The following is a 17,226-nucleotide window of genomic DNA, read 5'->3' on the forward strand; positions in this document are numbered from 1 at the left end:
GTAAGCTCTGCCTTGCTTAATTGAATACTGCAAATTTTTCCAAGTTTATACGTATACTCTACACTCCTTCAGCTCCTTCGATTTCTGTGTCCCTCGCGGCATGCTGTGTATTTGTATACATGTGGCAGTAGGTCATAATGCTTTCACTGCTCCCATTCACACCTCATGCAGCTCCGTCTCACATCCACTGCACTGGTTCGCACCCTGTTGCCCTCTTCTATTCTGCTCTCCTTTCTATGTATGACTGATGTGAGAATATGTAAAGTGTGTGTGTGTGTATGTGTGTGTGTGTGTGTGTGTGTGTGTATGTGTGTGTGGGTGGGAAAGAAAGAGGGTGAACGTAGATTCAGATAAACTCAGCTGTTCCCTCTATAGTGAACCGGTCACAGAAAGGGCTGGACAAATAGCACAGCGAGGGAGCAACTTAGTAACACCCTCCTCCTCCCCTCTTTCTTTTCTCCCCCCCCTCTTCTCTCTTCTCTCTCTCTCTCTCTCTCTCTCTCTCTCTCTCTCTCTCTCTCTCTCTCTCTCTCTCTCTCTCTCTCTGTCTCCCAGGCTGTCAGTGTGGAGTAGCGCTGGAGGCTGCTGGGCTGTTGCGTGCTGTTGGAAGTTCCTGAGATTCACTCAGAGAAAGACTGGATTGGCGCTCAGTCACAGGAGGATTTTAAAAGCAGTCTTGCAAATTTGTCTCTTTGGACGGGCTTGCAGCAGCACCTCAAGGATTTGAAGGAGGCAACGACTGGGGTCGGTGCTGGCGGGATGGTGGTGGTGTTGGCCTGGAAGGCTGTACTGCTGGTGACCGGAGTGGCATCACTTAGCTGGGGTTCTCATGGTGAGTATTGTGCTGGACACCTGCTTGTTTTTAAAGTTTTGCTTCTCTGGGTTTTTTAGGTCAAGGCTAACATTGTGTCACTGTGTTCTCTTTTTTATCACATAACCACAAGAAGCTTTGAGATAATTATTTTAGATTCTCCCCTTTTTTCTCTTCGATAATTCCATCTATAGTTTGACTGAAAGGTGTGAAACATCTCTCCATCTCATAGTATTGCAGGTACAAAGTGCTAGCTGTGAGGTTAACCCTCTATGTTTTACTCTGTGGTTTATGATGAGCAAAAGCTATTATGATCTCCACAGGGGCCACCATGAGAACGGGTGTGTATTTATCTGCCCTGTCCCCTCTCCCCCTCCTTACCCACAACCCCCTTCAGTTCATGTTTTGAATTGTTTGAAGATGGACAGCCAGTTGTCTTTTTACGATAAATGCCAACCGTGTCAGGCTGCCCCCCGATAGGTTGTGACAGGCGAGGAGGGTCGTCAGGTTCCCAGCATCAAGCAGACGACACTTGTGCATTTGTTCTGTTTGTGAACACAGAAACGAAGGGAGCATTATTAGCAGTTACAATTGTTGGTATAGGTGTGATTTAGGATTTGAACTCACATATTTAAAAACGCCTATTAAACCATTATTTTAAGTTGCTTTGCTTTTGTGACTAATAATAATAATGTGACTTTCTTTGAGCTGAAGCACTTCATGAAGTAAGTCAGTTCACACATCATGAGCAACTATTTTTGAACTGTATTCTGGCTTATTCATGACAGTACATTATTATCTGCAGGTTATTTGATTGTTTCTGTAGTTGGACGAAAAATTCTACCTTTACAAGATTAGAATTCTTATCGTCCAGATTTGTTCTTTTTTTTACATACACCAAACCGATCATCTGCCAATAGAATATGTATCCACAGATTAATCGATGAGGGTAGAACTTTTTGGCTGCACTCACACTGTTGCTGGTTTCTGTGGACAAGCTTAACATTTGCTGGAATACTCGGATGTCAAACACTCATTAAGGACACCGTTGGGTGTCAAGCTGTAAAGCCAGCATCTGGGTACTCTCACACACAAATATGCACACACACAAACACACACACACACACACACGCAGTGTTTGTAAATATAGCAAATAATGAGAGGGTCTGGAACTTGTCACTGTATGAGTCTTTGTTAAAGCTGGATTTAGCCAAATGAGAGATGGTGTATCGGTTGTTACATTTAAAACTTGTCACCTCTTGTATGCATGTTTTAGTTTCATATGAAAACCACATGTTGATAGTACGCATCTGCTTTAGATTTATCAGGGTGTGTTTTGCCCCTTGTAATCTCAAATATCAAAACATCTCAAAACAAAGTTTACAATTTACGTTTCGAGTATTATCATTGATTGAGCTGAGATAACGAGAGAGGTCTTACACAATACTGCATAGGTATAGAGTGTGGGTAAATAGATGTGATCAGCTTCACATGAGAACGCAGGGAGAATCCTGGTACAAAGACAAGCTTTACTAAGAGTGTGTCAAAAATAAAGACCAGCTGTAAAACCCCAAAGTGACTGGGAGGTTCAGAGCTGGCTGATACTTTCACAGTTGGTCAACAAATACCTCAGCTCGTGATGAATGTTTCTTCAGAGAATTTCTTTTACTTCCATCTGTGCACACTGAGCTAAATGTTTAAAGTCTCACCCAGTAGTGGCTGAACTAAAGATGGCGCTTCAGAAGCATCGTATAATAACATGGATGTGAATCAGTGAAGCAATATTCAGAATCTTCACAGAACAGCAGCATTGATTTCATTTCTCACATGTTTCCTTTTCACAGTTTTCCCCCTTCTGCCCATGTTCTTTAACCAATACTTAAGTTGCCAGTTGCTATTTTTCTTTTTCCTCTGTGATCCGATCTGTTAAAGCACCCAAAATGATTAAAACATGTGGGAGGTTGCCCATAAATCTGAGCAGCACGGTCAATTTGCCACCTGTTCCTTCAGGCTCGTGAGCTTCACAGAGAGTAGATGAGCCCTGGCATTTCTCTTCCGGTGGCATTACAGCAGAAATACTGCAAGTACAGTAATGTGCATTTAGTAATGGCTTATACTTTTTGTGATGGTGGTATTTTTTTTGGCTCGTTTCCTATATCCACATTTTAGTCTCATTTTGACACGTGAGAAACTACCCATTTGCTGCCTTGCTTCGTCAGGGATATTCTGTAGCTGCCAAGACTTTCTGTCAAAGAAAAACACTTACCCACAAGTATCCAGTGAAGACACACAAAACCTTTTACAGTGTAAAGAAGAGCGATTCACAAACCTATTGAAGGCTTTTTACAAATATCCTGTTTGAATAAAGCCAATGAAGAAGTGCAAGGTACTGCAGTTCCTCAAGCGTCCACTTGAGTATGTTTCCAAAAACCAAAGAATCCCAATTACGCCTGATGTTAAAATATCCATTCCTACACTTTTAAAGCCTTTATTCGTTGAAAGTGATTAAGGGGTCATTTTTCTTTTCTCTGTCGTGCTTGAGTATTTAAATGCTAACAGTCACGCATGCATCTGCATATTTACTGTTGGGGCGTCTCCAAGCTGTTTGCCTGGAGGTTTGAGGCTCCTCCTTAATTCCAACTCTTTGCCTGTTACTCGATTGAGTAGAAGTTACTGTAGGTGAGGATAGCATTTCCAAGATGGCTACCCCCATCATGAGCTTGATAACTCCTCTCCAGAAGCCAGTGTGTGATGTCACGGTGCACAGACATGTTTTTTCAGCACATATGCCGTCCACTTGTCCTTTGTTCAAACATATGAGATAACTTTGTCCTTAACGGAATCCTTAAGAGCTGCTTTCCAAGTAGTGTGTCGTGTTTTCATTCACAGCGATCTTTCGACATCTGTTAATGTCAGCTTGACTCTGTAGGAGTGTAGTTTGGTCTTCATCAACAACAATTTGAATTTCCCTCATTTCCATCCGTGTGAGGGAGTTAAAACTCTATCAGGCATGATTGAACGAAGCACTTAAAAGTGTGCTAAACTCCTTTAAGTCCATATGTAAGTTGACAGCATGCAGAAAGCTTTGCGAAGCATAAACTATGCATAAGACAGCTGTGTGAGTGTTGTGGAATAAGGTCGGAGTGCAGCGTGGTGCGGCGGTCCAGAAGTACAATCCAGCAGTGGTTGGTCCTCAGCAGGTCCAGGCTCCTCCGGCCTTCTGTTTGCTGCTTCCTGACAGGATGTGGATTTGGTTCCCCCACACAGAATCTGATCCCTAGGCAGATGTGCTGCTCCAGTGGTCAGGCATGGGGGCATATGTGTGTATGTATGTGTGTGTGTGTGTGTGTGTGTGTATGTATGTGTGTGTGTGTTGTTCATGTTAAGTATATTTGCCCTGCAGGTTTCCGAGAGAACTCAACAGACGACCTCTGTTCTCAACTTGAAAAAAATGAAGCTCAGCAATTTTCACAACATCAGTGAACAATAATGCCGTAGTTTTTTTTATTATTTTATTTTGTTATTGAGACACATACTGTAAACATAACAATAGAACGATTTGCTTTATATACTTGGAGCAGCTTGTTTTGTAGGCTCAAATAGACCTTCATCATCCTTGGATAAAAACGGAAGCTTCATCATGTTTTTGGCTGCGTGGTATCGTGGGGTAAAATGACATATTGTGGCGGCGTTATGGCCCCATTCTCACTGTGTGTCTGTAATGGAGCCCAGCATTAGACCCTGTCTCGTTCCGTTTTCCAGTAAGTACAGACCACACGGATAGATAAACGAGCAGCGAGGTGAAATGATGGGCACTGTGGGTAGAGACAGTCTTTAAAATATCTTTAACTTCAGAGAAAGTGAGAATAAATAAGATGGAGATTTTGTGTCGTGATGAGTTCCATACTCAATCACTCACTCACACACACACACACACACACACACACACACATACACACACAAAACAAAAACTGGCCTACCAAAAAGTATCTGTACAACGTCAATGAGATAAACAAACAGAGATATACAAACGGAGCTGAACACAACAACTTAGCAAATTGTCAGAGATACAAATAATACAATCAGAGATTTAAAACAAGAGTTCCCTTTAGTCTTGTGAAACATGCATACATCCACACCTGTTCTGTGTCCATCAGTGTGTGTGTGTGTGTGTGTGTGCCTGTGTGTGTGTTTGTGAGCAAAACTAAAGAAAATAATCCGGCTCTGCACAGATTCGTTTGGACTGCTTTGTAGTCGTAAAAAAAAAAATACAGCATATTTGGCGGTCTCAATTCATTCAAATTCGTTTTTTAAGTTGGAAAGGTGTTAAATGCACAAGCACTTTGCACAGCTCCAAAACTTGGCAGGTAAATTGGATGCACTGTATTAGTAATCACAGGATCCACTGTCAGGATAATGAAGTCAGATTGATAGATTTTGAGTAGTTTTGGTTGCTAGAGTAATTAATAAACACTGATCCATCCGTCTTTCCATCCTTATGGAATAGATGTTTGTGTGCTCTGACATGGTGACATGTATGGTCCCTGACAGATCATGTTAATGATGGCTTATAGTTGAAATGTGAGCATTCTTTTTGCCTACAGTGTAAAATGGACTACAATTGAGTTGACTACTACTTTTGTGTTTAATATACTGGGGAAATAATATGTTGTTTTTCTTTCTCTCAGTTACATAGCATTTGCAAGGATGTTCAATAAATAACATATTTGATTTTGTATTGTAAGATAGGAAATATAAAAATGGGGTTGTGAATGTCAATAACCTTAATAGAGGAAAAGAAACAATTTCAGAACAATAGTTCAGAAATTCATGTATTTCTGAACCTTTTACTGTCTACTTGATTCTGTAATGTATCAGTATGTTTAATGAATATCAATTCATCATTCTCAAAGCTAAATGCTTGGAATTCATTGTAATCCATCCAAGGTCAGTCGGTCTATGTGTCTGCTCTGTGTTTGCCTTTCTGTGAGTGAGTCTTTAGTTGTGGATATAGCATCTCTCTGCTGCATTCACACCGCTGTGGAAAGTTTTCTCTCTGCACTCAGTGTGAATCCCTGACGCTGGAGTCGGGGCACAGAGTGGTTGTGCAGGGTCTACTGCAGACGCGCAGACCTTCCTGCTGTCTATAAATCTGCTACTGCGGGTGGTGGGAGCCTCAAAGTGACCATCACATTCCTCAACCGAGCAGCAGACCGGTCACGGCCGGTAAACATGGAACAGGTTGCAGGAAGCTGCACGTTGGAAATAGCTGACCTGACGCTGGCTCTGCGGCAGAGAAGAAGGAGCGTGTGTGTGTGTGTGTGTGTGGAATGTGCTCCTCAGACACGTCCGGGTGTGTGTACAATATGTGCACATATGCGAGTGTCTCGTGTGGCAGAGGCCTTTGAAGCCTGTAGGGGGTTAAGAGAGATGAGGGTGCGGTGCTGGGGTGGGGTGGAGGAGGATGTATGGCCTCTTTGCAGGATGGTTGTGACCCCCTCGGGGTCAAAGTGCACCATGGAGACATTCAAGAAGATGTCTCCTTCTGAGGAGGTTATTTATCACGGCCACCTGGAGTAACTTATCTCCCGTTCCTCTCATGCGCTCCTCTCTGCTGTGACGAACAGTCTGTGTGAGGGTCTCAGCTTCACAGATTAAATGGCTGAAGTCTGATTTAGTGGAACAACCAGGTTAACTGAAAAAAAAGCTGGAGAAATGTTGTCCACCTTTCTCTCCTTTACCACTGTTGACAGCTGTTTGGCTTTTTTTTTTTTTTAATGCATCTTTTAAATCAATCAATCAACAGGACATTTGTAAAATTGGAACGTGTTGTTCTGACAGCCCTAAAAACGTCATACACTTAAAGCTCCTTTGAGGAACTTTAGCTGCTGATATCCTGATCTGACACCTACCCCACAACAGCTGTTTAAGACATTCAAAACAACTATATGGAAGTAATGAATCCCTATGCTGATGGTCCAGTTTGCTTTTGTTCCTCATGAAGAGGCATCAGGATTCATTTCAGTGGGTATCCTAACCATCTTGAAAACTCATCACAGGAGCTTTAATCTCATGTTCCAGTAGAGTCAGGACCTTTAAATGAAGTAGGGGCATTGTTTTAAAAATGTTTAATGTATTTTAAATAACATTTGACATTTTGCTTTGACATTTTATGCGATCATAATCATGCCCTAGCTTTTATTGCATTCATTGATACACTGTAAGCTGGTTTAACCACATCACACACTTAAGGAAATAGAAGAAGGACAGCGTGTTGGAAAATACAACACATAGGTAAGATCTGTTTGCAACGACACACAGTTCGCGTAGGAAGTGTCGGAGACTGTGCTGAGATTTAGTAACCACAGCAGAGAGATGACCGAGGCAGTCGTAAAGACAAAACATGAGCTGTGGTCATAAACACAGGGGTCATTTGGAAGAGCTGCTGCTGAGGCTCCCAAAGAAGCTGATACTGATGATGACGAGCTGTGCATGAAGGTTGCTCCAGCTTGATTCATTCACTATGCAACTTCTTATGGCTTCAAATCAGTGTGTGTTTGTGTGAATAAAAACGTTTTTTAATGTGTGTGTGTGTGTGTGTGTGTGTGTGTGTGTGTGTGTGTGTGTGTGTGTGTGTGTGTGTGCGAGTGTGTGTAATGTAGGTGGACGATCAGCCTGTGGAATGTGCGGGGGATGCAGGTCACATTTCGGGGTGACCTTGAGTGCGCCCCTTAGCTGACACAGCAAATCTGTTTGTTGTGTGTTGTGTGTGTGTGTGTGTGTGTGTGTGTGTGTGTATGTGTTACAAGGAGTTCAAATGTAAAAAAGGGTTGTGTTTTAAAAATTTGTCAGTCGTTATCTTATATGCCCACATCTTTTGAAACTGTGTTGGATCTCGTTTCTGAGTCTCATCGAATCAGTATTAGAAACAAAAACAAAAAAAAGGCGTTTTACAATATTGACCTTTTTTTAAAAATGTGGTTTATTAACTTTGAGTTCTCTGCCGCGAGATCACTGTCTAAGTGTAACAAATATGGCCTCTGTTTTGTTTTATGTAAATGTAATGAAACGTTTGAAAGACAGTCTTTAATACCTCAAATTTTACAGAGATGATTTATAAGGTCATGTGTCCTGGAGGAGAAGTAAAACATTATGTTGGTGAGTTTAAAGTTTATGACATTCTGAACGAGTCGTATTTAAAACGAGAGGGCTGAGTCTTTAAGAAGTCTGCTCTACAACTGTGGGACATTTTTAAGAGTGCAATGCACGTGAAGACAAGATTTAATTGTTATTTAAGCTTTATCACGTTCATTTCCAGCAATGAGAGATCAATAATGATGATCTTATCTTATCATGCAAAGGAGGGGCTCTTAAAATTCAGCAGGAGCGAGATCCAGAATGCACTGCTTCCGTTCGACTGCATCACATGGTTTGTCGAAGTTTAACAAAAGAGACAACATATTAAGTGTCCATTAATGATGTGAAGGCAATGAAAAGTAACACCAGCTACCTGCCGTCTGTTTTTTTTATTTTTTTTATTTATTTTTTATCGGTCCTCCAACTGATTTGAGCCTGACAGCTCATTATTGTGTGACGTCTCCTCAAGGCCGAAGTTTGTCTCGCTGCCGTATATGTAACTGTTGCTTTTTACTCCAAAGCACAAATCCTCCTTCCCTTACGTCAGCTTTCCCGAAACATTTGACCTTGGAGTGACCTCCCTCTGTTTTCTGTTTCAGTAAAACGAAGCTAACGTGGACAGAGTGTATCTAAAAACATGACAAATCCACGATAAGTTCCTGCTGTGTTTTTTTTTTTTTTTTTTTTTGAACACTTGCAATTCAGATTTGAGAGACAAACCAAGGCCACTGTGAGGGAGGATGAGAACACCTCCTCAAACTTCCCTCTGACAGAAACACAGATCACATTGTGAAGCACACAGTGTACCACTTAGAGAACGGTTGTGTTCGAAACACACTTAAAATATCAGGCAGTCTTCGGGAGGGGAATTTGTTCCCCCATTTCTGTGCATGGTTTGCTTTCTGATTGCTTAGATTTGCCAACAAGTGAAAATATAAAACAGCATACAGAAACATTGTTCTCTATGAATGGATTTACAGTATGATAGATGGATAAGATGTCATGATGTCTTGGTGTTTTGGCTGCTTTCTGAATATTCTGGAACAAGTGAATAGCTTATAGCTTGTTCTCACAGTTTAATATATAAGAGCATGGAGAGTGAAAGGCTTGAAGATGTTAAAAAGCTCCACAGACGCTTGTAGTAGGAAGATCAACTTTATTAACAAATTCGACCTGCACATTCCGGCTTGTGGCCCTCATCAGGGTCATCCAGAAACAGATGGTAGACATAGTTTAAATGATTGAGAAAATGGTGAAAAATAATGTGAACAAACCAATCAAATACATCCACGTGTGTATATCTCAGCCAACAAGCTACACGGAAAGGTTGGTAGTTTAACGTAAACAAGACAGAATGAATGTATAACAAAGAGAGCAAAGAGCGAGCGAGAGGAGGAAATCCGACTACTGTGACTCAGTCCAGTTCAGCTGTCTAACCACAGAGGCCATCGGGGACGAGCTGCTGTCGGAACTGGTTTTATTCTACACTGATACATCTTTGCACCTTTGGTAATTTGATGCTACGGATGACAAAAAGCTCTCACATGGTGTAGATCTTTCTGAATTGTAAATATGGTTATTTGACAGATTATTTTGCTGGTATAAAGCGATGAATGAGTATCGAGGATTCTTAGAATTTACTTGCAAGTATAAATGTTGAAGCCCTGCTTTACATACTGATATGATAGTGTTATGTTCAGCTTTAATGTTTTCCTTTTTGAATTGGCTTCATTGCTATACTTCTATGTGTACACACAGTTCCTTTTGACAGTGTGGCATCGCTCGAGGCTCACGTTTACCGACTTCATCTTTTTGTGTCCAAAGAGCTGCCCCGGACTGATTCGGTGTTCAGTGGCAACTGTGAAGTTGAACTCTTCTAAGAGTGAGTCAGTCCAGAGTGATAATGTTTTTTTCCCGCTCACTGTATAACTGCGCAGTCAGCTCGACTCAGATGTTTTGGCTCTGTCGTTCACTGTGCAGATGAAAATAGAGATGGCGGAGTCGAGTTCTGCTCGAGGTTTCTGCCTGGTCACAGGAAGTTGTTGTGGTTTCAAAATGCTTGGTGGATCCATGGTGCAATGTCATTTTTAATAGAATCCATTAACGATTAGTATGCATGTATTGATAATAAAAAGATGAGGCCTAGGAAGATTAGCCCTATGAATGTGAAAGTTTCTCTTGAAGAATAATGCGACAATGTAGCCACAGACAGAAAACTATTATGCACTCTCCCCTTACTTAACATTAATACACACACACACACACACACACACACACACACACACACACACGCACACAGCACAAAGACGTCTTTCTGCTGAGCGATGTTATTCTGGTTGCAGGCTTCATGCAGGTACATTGAGTTCGGTCCAGAACAGCAGGATAGCTTTCAGTAGCACATACTCACACTTTCTGTGGATTGCATCGCCATGGTAACGGTGCCAATGCAGACTGATGCTTTTTTTTTTTTTTTTGTATTTTTTCTATGTAAGTCAAAAGCCCCATTTGAAAAGGACCAGAAATTGTGTTTGATTTATTCCTTCTTTAATTTTCCTGAGGTATGTGTACTTAAGTTTGACTCCTTTGGCTCTGCTCGAGCTCAAGGAGTAACCAGATGTTTTGGTCGGCGGTGAAGCTGAGCCGAGTTTCTCAGTTCCTCTCATTCATTTTCAATTTCGATTCAATCTTTAAAGCTTTATTGGCATGAATGTTAAATGAACAATATTGGCATAAGCATCAACACAATGCAAGACAACAACAACAGCAACACCTCTCTCTCTCTCTCTCTCTCTCTCTCTCTCTCTCTCTCTCTCTCTCTCTCTCTTCTCCCCGTGAAGCCAACATGTTGGACACCATGCTGCTGAAGAATGGATGGAAGGGAGGATCGGCGCGGAGGGTGGAGGAGAGCAGCAGCAGCAGCAGCACGGCCACAGCTCCGGCTCAGAACATGCTGTGGTGTCACTGCTATCACCACTGCCCTGAAGACTCCGTCAACAACACATGCATGTATGGGGAAGCACACACTGAAACAAATGCTCACATGCCGACTGTCCGAGTAACGCTTAAGCTCATACTGTAGCTGCTTAAAGACAACACAACAAATCATCCAGAGGAATTCTCTTTCAGACATCTAATTAGCTGATCCAAAGTGTTTACTTCAGTTTCCTCCTTTAATGAGATCCCTTACTCCTCCGGAGGCTCAGGAACGCTTTCATTAGCCAGCCTGCGGGCATTAGAGGTATTCATACTAATGTATATGTACTTTACAGAAATACAGGAGCATATGATTTATGAATATTATATTATGAAGATAATATTTAAAGGGTGCAAATGATAACTTGTCCAGTCTAATAACCATTTCGAATCAAATACTGGTGCATTCAAATTATTACATTTTAATCACGATAAATGGCTGAATTTCGCTAAATAGCTAACAGGGATTATTGAACGTTTTATTTTGAATTGCAACACAGCTGTGAAGAAGAAAAAAAAAAAAACTCAATCTTTGTCTGTGCTGCATCAACTTTTCGACAGTTTTACACTCTACATTTGGTGCTCCTTTAAATCAGCCCTAACACAAAGTCTGTCAGGCACAAAGCTTTAGTTCTTTGACTTTTGACAAAAAACAATTGATAGATTTGAAATGAATTTTGAAAGGTTGTGGTGTCATGTTTAGTAAACCCTTGAAAGCCTTGATAATATGCTCATTAATAAAAGCCTCCCAGGCTACGGTCGCTCATGGGATGATGTCTGTGCATTCTGGTAGGACTGATGGTTACTGCTTCACCATGGTGGAGGAGGAGGAGGGGGGTCTGGCAGTGATCACTACGGGTTGTTTGGGTCTCGCTGGCTCGGAGTTTCAATGCAGAGTAAGTCAACTGTATAATTCTTTACATGTATGTCTTTGTTCCTGAACAAACCACTGGACACTTCCCTGCGTGTGTCCTTATGTTAGCTTGTTGTTAAGTCTTTATGAGGGTTAAGTACTGCTTTTTATGAGACCGTTTAAACCTGACCTGTGTAGATCAGCTGTCTTTACACACAGAAGGAACGTTTGATTATTGTGAACTGTTGTCTGTAGAAATGGTTGTAGCTGTAAATGTTTGCTCATTTAATGAAATGTAGAAGATTGTCTGATGTTTATTTTTGATTTGGATTATAGGACACGTGGAATGCACGCTCCAGAAGAGCCCTCGAGTGTTGCACAGATCAGGACTACTGCAACAGAGACTTGCACCCGACTCTTCCTCCGCTGGTGACATCAGGTAAGACACACACTCACACACACACACATACACACATACACATTTGATCGCACCACTTTTCACACACTGAAATCCAGCCTGGCTTTAAAGCCTGAGTGGCTTTTAGAGCAGGCTCGTTCAGGCCTTGCTGGGTGGTGATGGGGAGTGACAGCTTAAACTGTTACAAACCACAGCGCCATGCTGGAGTGAAGTGGCACATGCTGATGCAGGAGGGCATGGAGAGAGAGAGAGAGAGAGAGAGAGAGAGAGAGAGGTGAAACAGAGCCAGCAGCCTCTGCTTGTTCTCTCACCCTCTAATGAAAAGGACAGCCTCTCCCTGGGGCCTGCTTGAGTTTCTTGCCTCGGGACGGATGTGAGGTATCTGTCCATCTGTTACTCCGCAACACACACACACACACACACACACACACACACACACACTGACTCTTTCTCACTCTGTCCCTCCCGTTTTGGGATAAACTCACCACTATGCATTCGCTCAGCATCATAAATGTATTGCTTTTTATATAGTTGTGTAGGGTTGGCCACTATTCCTGAGAGTGACAATGATGCTACTGAAAAGTCTGAAAGTCAGACAGAGGTACATGAAAACAAAAGCTTTCAGGTCATCAAATGTGAAAAAAGTGAAATGTTTATATCTCATTTCAAAGGAAGAATGTGCACAAGAGCAAATCTGTGTAAAAGTAACAAATCACTGCAGTCAAATAAAAGTTAGGACGTTTGCATTTTTCAAAAGTTTCCTCAACAAAAGGCCCTTAAATTGACTCTTTAGAATGATTTATGATTTAATAAGATCTTATGAATGATAACACCATACTCATGACGTGATCACGCCAATGTTAAATATTTTGTTTTTACATTTTAAAATGGACGAGATAAAAAGATAAAAAGACAGTTTTCTATTCGTGCAGTTCTTAGTCCTCCTTTTTTGGTGTGTAGTTCAGTATTCATTTGCCATTTTTTTTTTGTGGGTGTGTGATTGGCAGAAGCACAGTAGAAAGGCTAGAGTCCCAGAGCTGCCTGAGGTCTCTGGGGTTTCTGGTGCGATGTCAGAATGACAGCTGATCTGTTGGATTCAGGAAGGAGATGTGATCGATCACACGCTGTGGGAGGAGGAGGAGGAGGCTACGGTGGGGGCAGGGCGGGTTAGAGGGAAGAAGAGGAGAAGGAGCTTGTCCCTGCCCGTAATGAAAATCAGGGAAATGTTTGAGGAGATCATTGAGAACTGATGAGTATCTGACAGTGGCGTCATTTGCTCACATTTTGCACCCTTTCAATCTCCTTTTGAGCATGATCATTCAATTTAAGGAGGTTAAAATCACAGCAATTATATATGAAATCAATCTTATATATCATTAGTACGTTGTCAGAATCAGAATTGGTTTTATTGCCAAGTACATTTACATGTACAAGGAATGTCTCTTGGTGTATTGGTGCGAAAGGACAAAAAGGCTTGAATTCCAAGTACTTAAATAAGATCAACTATGAGAAGCAATTACCACAATATAAAATAGAATTGAAAAATTGCAAATATAAAGACGTCCTTCTTCTTTCAGATTATGTTGACAGCAGTATCCAGTACATGGCTCTCTTCATCTCAATCACGGTCTGCAGTATCATCCTCGGCCTCATCCTTATCTTCTGCTACTTCAGGTAACAACCTCACAGACTTCTCATGCACGCGCGACAATCATCATAATTCTTGATGAGCACGTAGGTAATCCATGCGTCACTTTCCCGTGGCAGATACAAACGTCAGGAGTCGGAGCCACGCTATAGTATCGATCTGGAGCAGGAGGAGACCTACATCCCCCCAGGAGAGTCCCTGAAGGACCTGATCGAGCACTCCCGCAGCATCGGGTCTGGATCTGGCTCAGGACTCCCTCTGCTGGTAGGACAAAATCATTGCACAGTTCCATTCATGAAACCCCCACACTGTATCACACTTTTGGAAATAGATAGAAACAGTTGAATGCTATTATGATTTTTTTTTTTTTTATAAAAATATTACTGTATAGTAATCTACTCAAATTGAAACATTACATTTTTTTCTACGTCGTTACATGCTGGGTTCCATTTTTTTACTCACAATTGTTTTGAACCTTTTTAAATCTTTGTAACTATATTGAACAGAAAAACACAAAAAAAACATCATCTAATCTCAATACAATTTCTTTTGACAGCTGTTTAACTTTATATGATAATACTGACACAGCTCAGCTCCGACCAATGGGATAATAGGGTTAATAATTGTTTCTTTTTCCACACACGTGTTTGCAGGTGCAGCGTACCATCGCAAAGCAGATTCAGATGGTGAAGCAGATCGGAAAAGGGCGATACGGAGAGGTGTGGATGGGCAGGTGGAGAGGAGAGAGAGTGGCTGTTAAAGTCTTCTTCACCACAGAAGAAGAGAGCTGGTTCAGAGAAACAGAGATATATCAGACCTTTCTAATGAGACACGACAATATACTGGGTAAGGCCACACAGAGAGAGAGAGTGTCAACTTCTTAAGAGTCAAAAAGTCTTAGTCTGTAGTATTTATATGAACGTGAACACACAAATAATAATTCCCCCCCTTTTTTTTCTCCAAACTCCCAGGGTTCATAGCAGCAGATATTAAAGGAACAGGCTCCTGGACTCAGCTGTACCTGATAACAGACTACCACGAGAATGGATCTTTATACGACTACCTCAAGTCCAACACGTTAGACATCAAAGCTCTGCTGAAACTGGCCTACTCGTCCATCTCGGGCCTGTGTCACCTGCACACCGAGATCTACGGCACACAAGGCAAACCGGCCATCGCACACCGAGACCTGAAGAGCAAAAACATCCTGGTAAAAAAGAACGGCTCGTGCTGCATAGCAGACCTTGGACTCGCTGTCAAGTTTAACAGGTACAACTTGACTTTGGCTCTTTTAGTTTGGGATTATTTTTGAACTTGTATTACTCATGTCACGTCTGTTCCTCCTCTCTGCTCTAGTGACACCAATGAGGTGGATATTCCTCCCAACCTAAGAGTGGGTACGAAACGCTACATGCCTCCTGAAGTGTTGGATGAAACACTAAACAGGAGCTACTTCCAGTCCTTTATCATGGCTGACATGTATAGTTTCGGCCTCATTGTTTGGGAGATGGCCAGACGTTGCATATCTGGAGGTTTGAACACTTTTAAGATACATGTGCATGCTTTCTTTGTCCTTCTACACTCTCTCATGTACACCTGTGTTTCTCTGAAGGTATCGTGGAGGAATATCAGCTGCCCTATTACGACCTGGTGCCCACTGATCCCTCCTATGAGGACATGAGGGAAGTCGTGTGCATAAAGAAACAAAGACCTTCATTTGCTAATCGCTGGAGCAGTGACGAGGTAGAGAAAATGTTTTGTTTTATTTGTTACCACCATTCAAATGGTAAATAAGTGATTACATTGTATTCTATAGAGCAGTATTAAATCTTTGAAGAAGCCCTGAGGTTGTTTTGATAAATGAGCTTTAGGTTTTCTGCACCGTCCTCGTGGAAATAATCTGTTCAGGTAAGAACACCATCAAGTTTGAGGCAAATCCCGAGAAGTATTATAAAAACTAATTTGAATAGTTCAGCATAATAACCAAAGAACAATGGAAATAAGACAATTTATGGTTTTTAGTTATTTAGTTTAGTGTTCTTTTTTTCCCCCCATCAATTTAATCACTCACTCCAACATATGGAAGTTTAATGCAATCACAATGTCTTTTTTTAAATATATGTTGACCCAAAAATCAAACATGAAAAGCCTCCCTACCTGTGTTATGTTATTGAACTGTATATTTTGGGGGCTTTCTCTTTGACCTAGAAATGGTGGATATGTTTTCAAGGATTAATTTTGTAGCTCAGTATGCCTCTGTTTAGAGACAGGACAGTGGATAGAGTCAGAAATCAGGATGAGGGGAAGTAGGGAATGACATGCGGTGAAGGAGCGACAGGTAGGATTTGAGCCGCCCGCTTGGAAGACTCCAACCTTTGTGCATGGGTCAATTTACCAAATACCCACAGGTTAAAAAACAAGGTCACTGAATATACCAAGTACTGTATTTATTTAAACTAGTTTTGATTTGTTAAGACTACAGTGTTATTGTTTTTTTCTTTTTTTAGCTCATATCAAAATCGGGTCATTTTGACACAGGTAGGGTCATTTTTACATCTCAGCCAAGACCAAAAGAACTGCTTTCTTTAAGCCCTGTTTAATGAGATTTAACCAGGTTACGAGACAGCCCAGATTTGAATGGTTGTATTTCCCAAACAGTAAAATCCAGATGAACATAGAATCATTAAAAATAAATGAATATACAGTAACTACTTATAAATCAGTTCTGCTGTTTTCTTATGTATATGTGTCTGTGTGTCATCAGTGTCTTAGGCAGATGGGGAAACTGATGTCAGAGTGCTGGGCTCACAACCCGGCGTCCCGCCTCACAGCCCTGAGGGTGAAGAAGACCCTGGCGAAGATGTTAGAGTCCCAAGACATCAAACTGTGACAGGAAGTCAAGAGAGAGGCTCTCATCACCGCCGACTTTTCACTGCCATCGGCCCTGCGCCGCTTACACTGGCTAATAAAAGAAAGGGAAAAAAAAAAAAGAGGTTGTGAACGGAAGGACAAAGGAAACAGACAGGGAGGATGACCCAGAGAGATAATGGTCTACGAAGAGCCAGAAAAAAAAGATTTATTATGTCAGGGGAGGTCTGCCCTGCTGAAGTCTGAGCTACGAGTTCAAGTTGTGCTTTCTGTGAAAGCTGAGTGTCAGTCAGGTCCAGACTGTCCCTGTGGGCTGGAGGACCGGGACCTTTCATAGCAGGAGAGGAGGACTGAAATACCTCTGATTGGTTCTAACAGAGGAAGCTCCAGCTTAAAGCCATACAGCAGTATCCTATGTGCAGTTTTTTGTACTGCACCAGCTGCCTTCATTTCAATTCTATTCATAATGACTGTCATCCATTCAAAGAAATGTCTGATTCCTGCTCAGTGACCTCACG

At 41.6% G+C, this 17,226-nt stretch overlaps 1 protein-coding gene across 1 annotated transcript in view; it reads left to right on the plus strand.

Annotated features, from left to right (window-relative positions):
• bmpr1bb (bone morphogenetic protein receptor, type IBb) overlaps positions 1-17,220 on the plus strand; it is a 50,676-nt gene extending 33,456 nt beyond the window's left edge. Inside the window, exons 4-14 of the mRNA XM_079363635.1 lie at positions 556-832; positions 10,786-10,954; positions 11,715-11,817; positions 12,111-12,213; positions 13,770-13,866; positions 13,960-14,104; positions 14,494-14,686; positions 14,812-15,109; positions 15,197-15,372; positions 15,453-15,583; positions 16,605-17,220. Of these exons, the coding sequence (XP_079219761.1) occupies positions 760-832; positions 10,786-10,954; positions 11,715-11,817; positions 12,111-12,213; positions 13,770-13,866; positions 13,960-14,104; positions 14,494-14,686; positions 14,812-15,109; positions 15,197-15,372; positions 15,453-15,583; positions 16,605-16,730 (1,614 nt within the window). The 5' untranslated portion in view covers positions 556-759 and the 3' untranslated portion in view covers positions 16,731-17,220. The remainder of the gene's footprint in view (positions 1-555; positions 833-10,785; positions 10,955-11,714; positions 11,818-12,110; positions 12,214-13,769; positions 13,867-13,959; positions 14,105-14,493; positions 14,687-14,811; positions 15,110-15,196; positions 15,373-15,452; positions 15,584-16,604) is intronic.
• Positions 17,221-17,226: the final 6 nt, after the last annotated feature.

This window comes from Symphodus melops (genome assembly GCF_947650265.1).
Source record: "Symphodus melops genome assembly, chromosome: 16".
In the NCBI taxonomy this organism is placed as follows: Eukaryota; Metazoa; Chordata; class Actinopteri; order Labriformes; family Labridae; genus Symphodus; species Symphodus melops.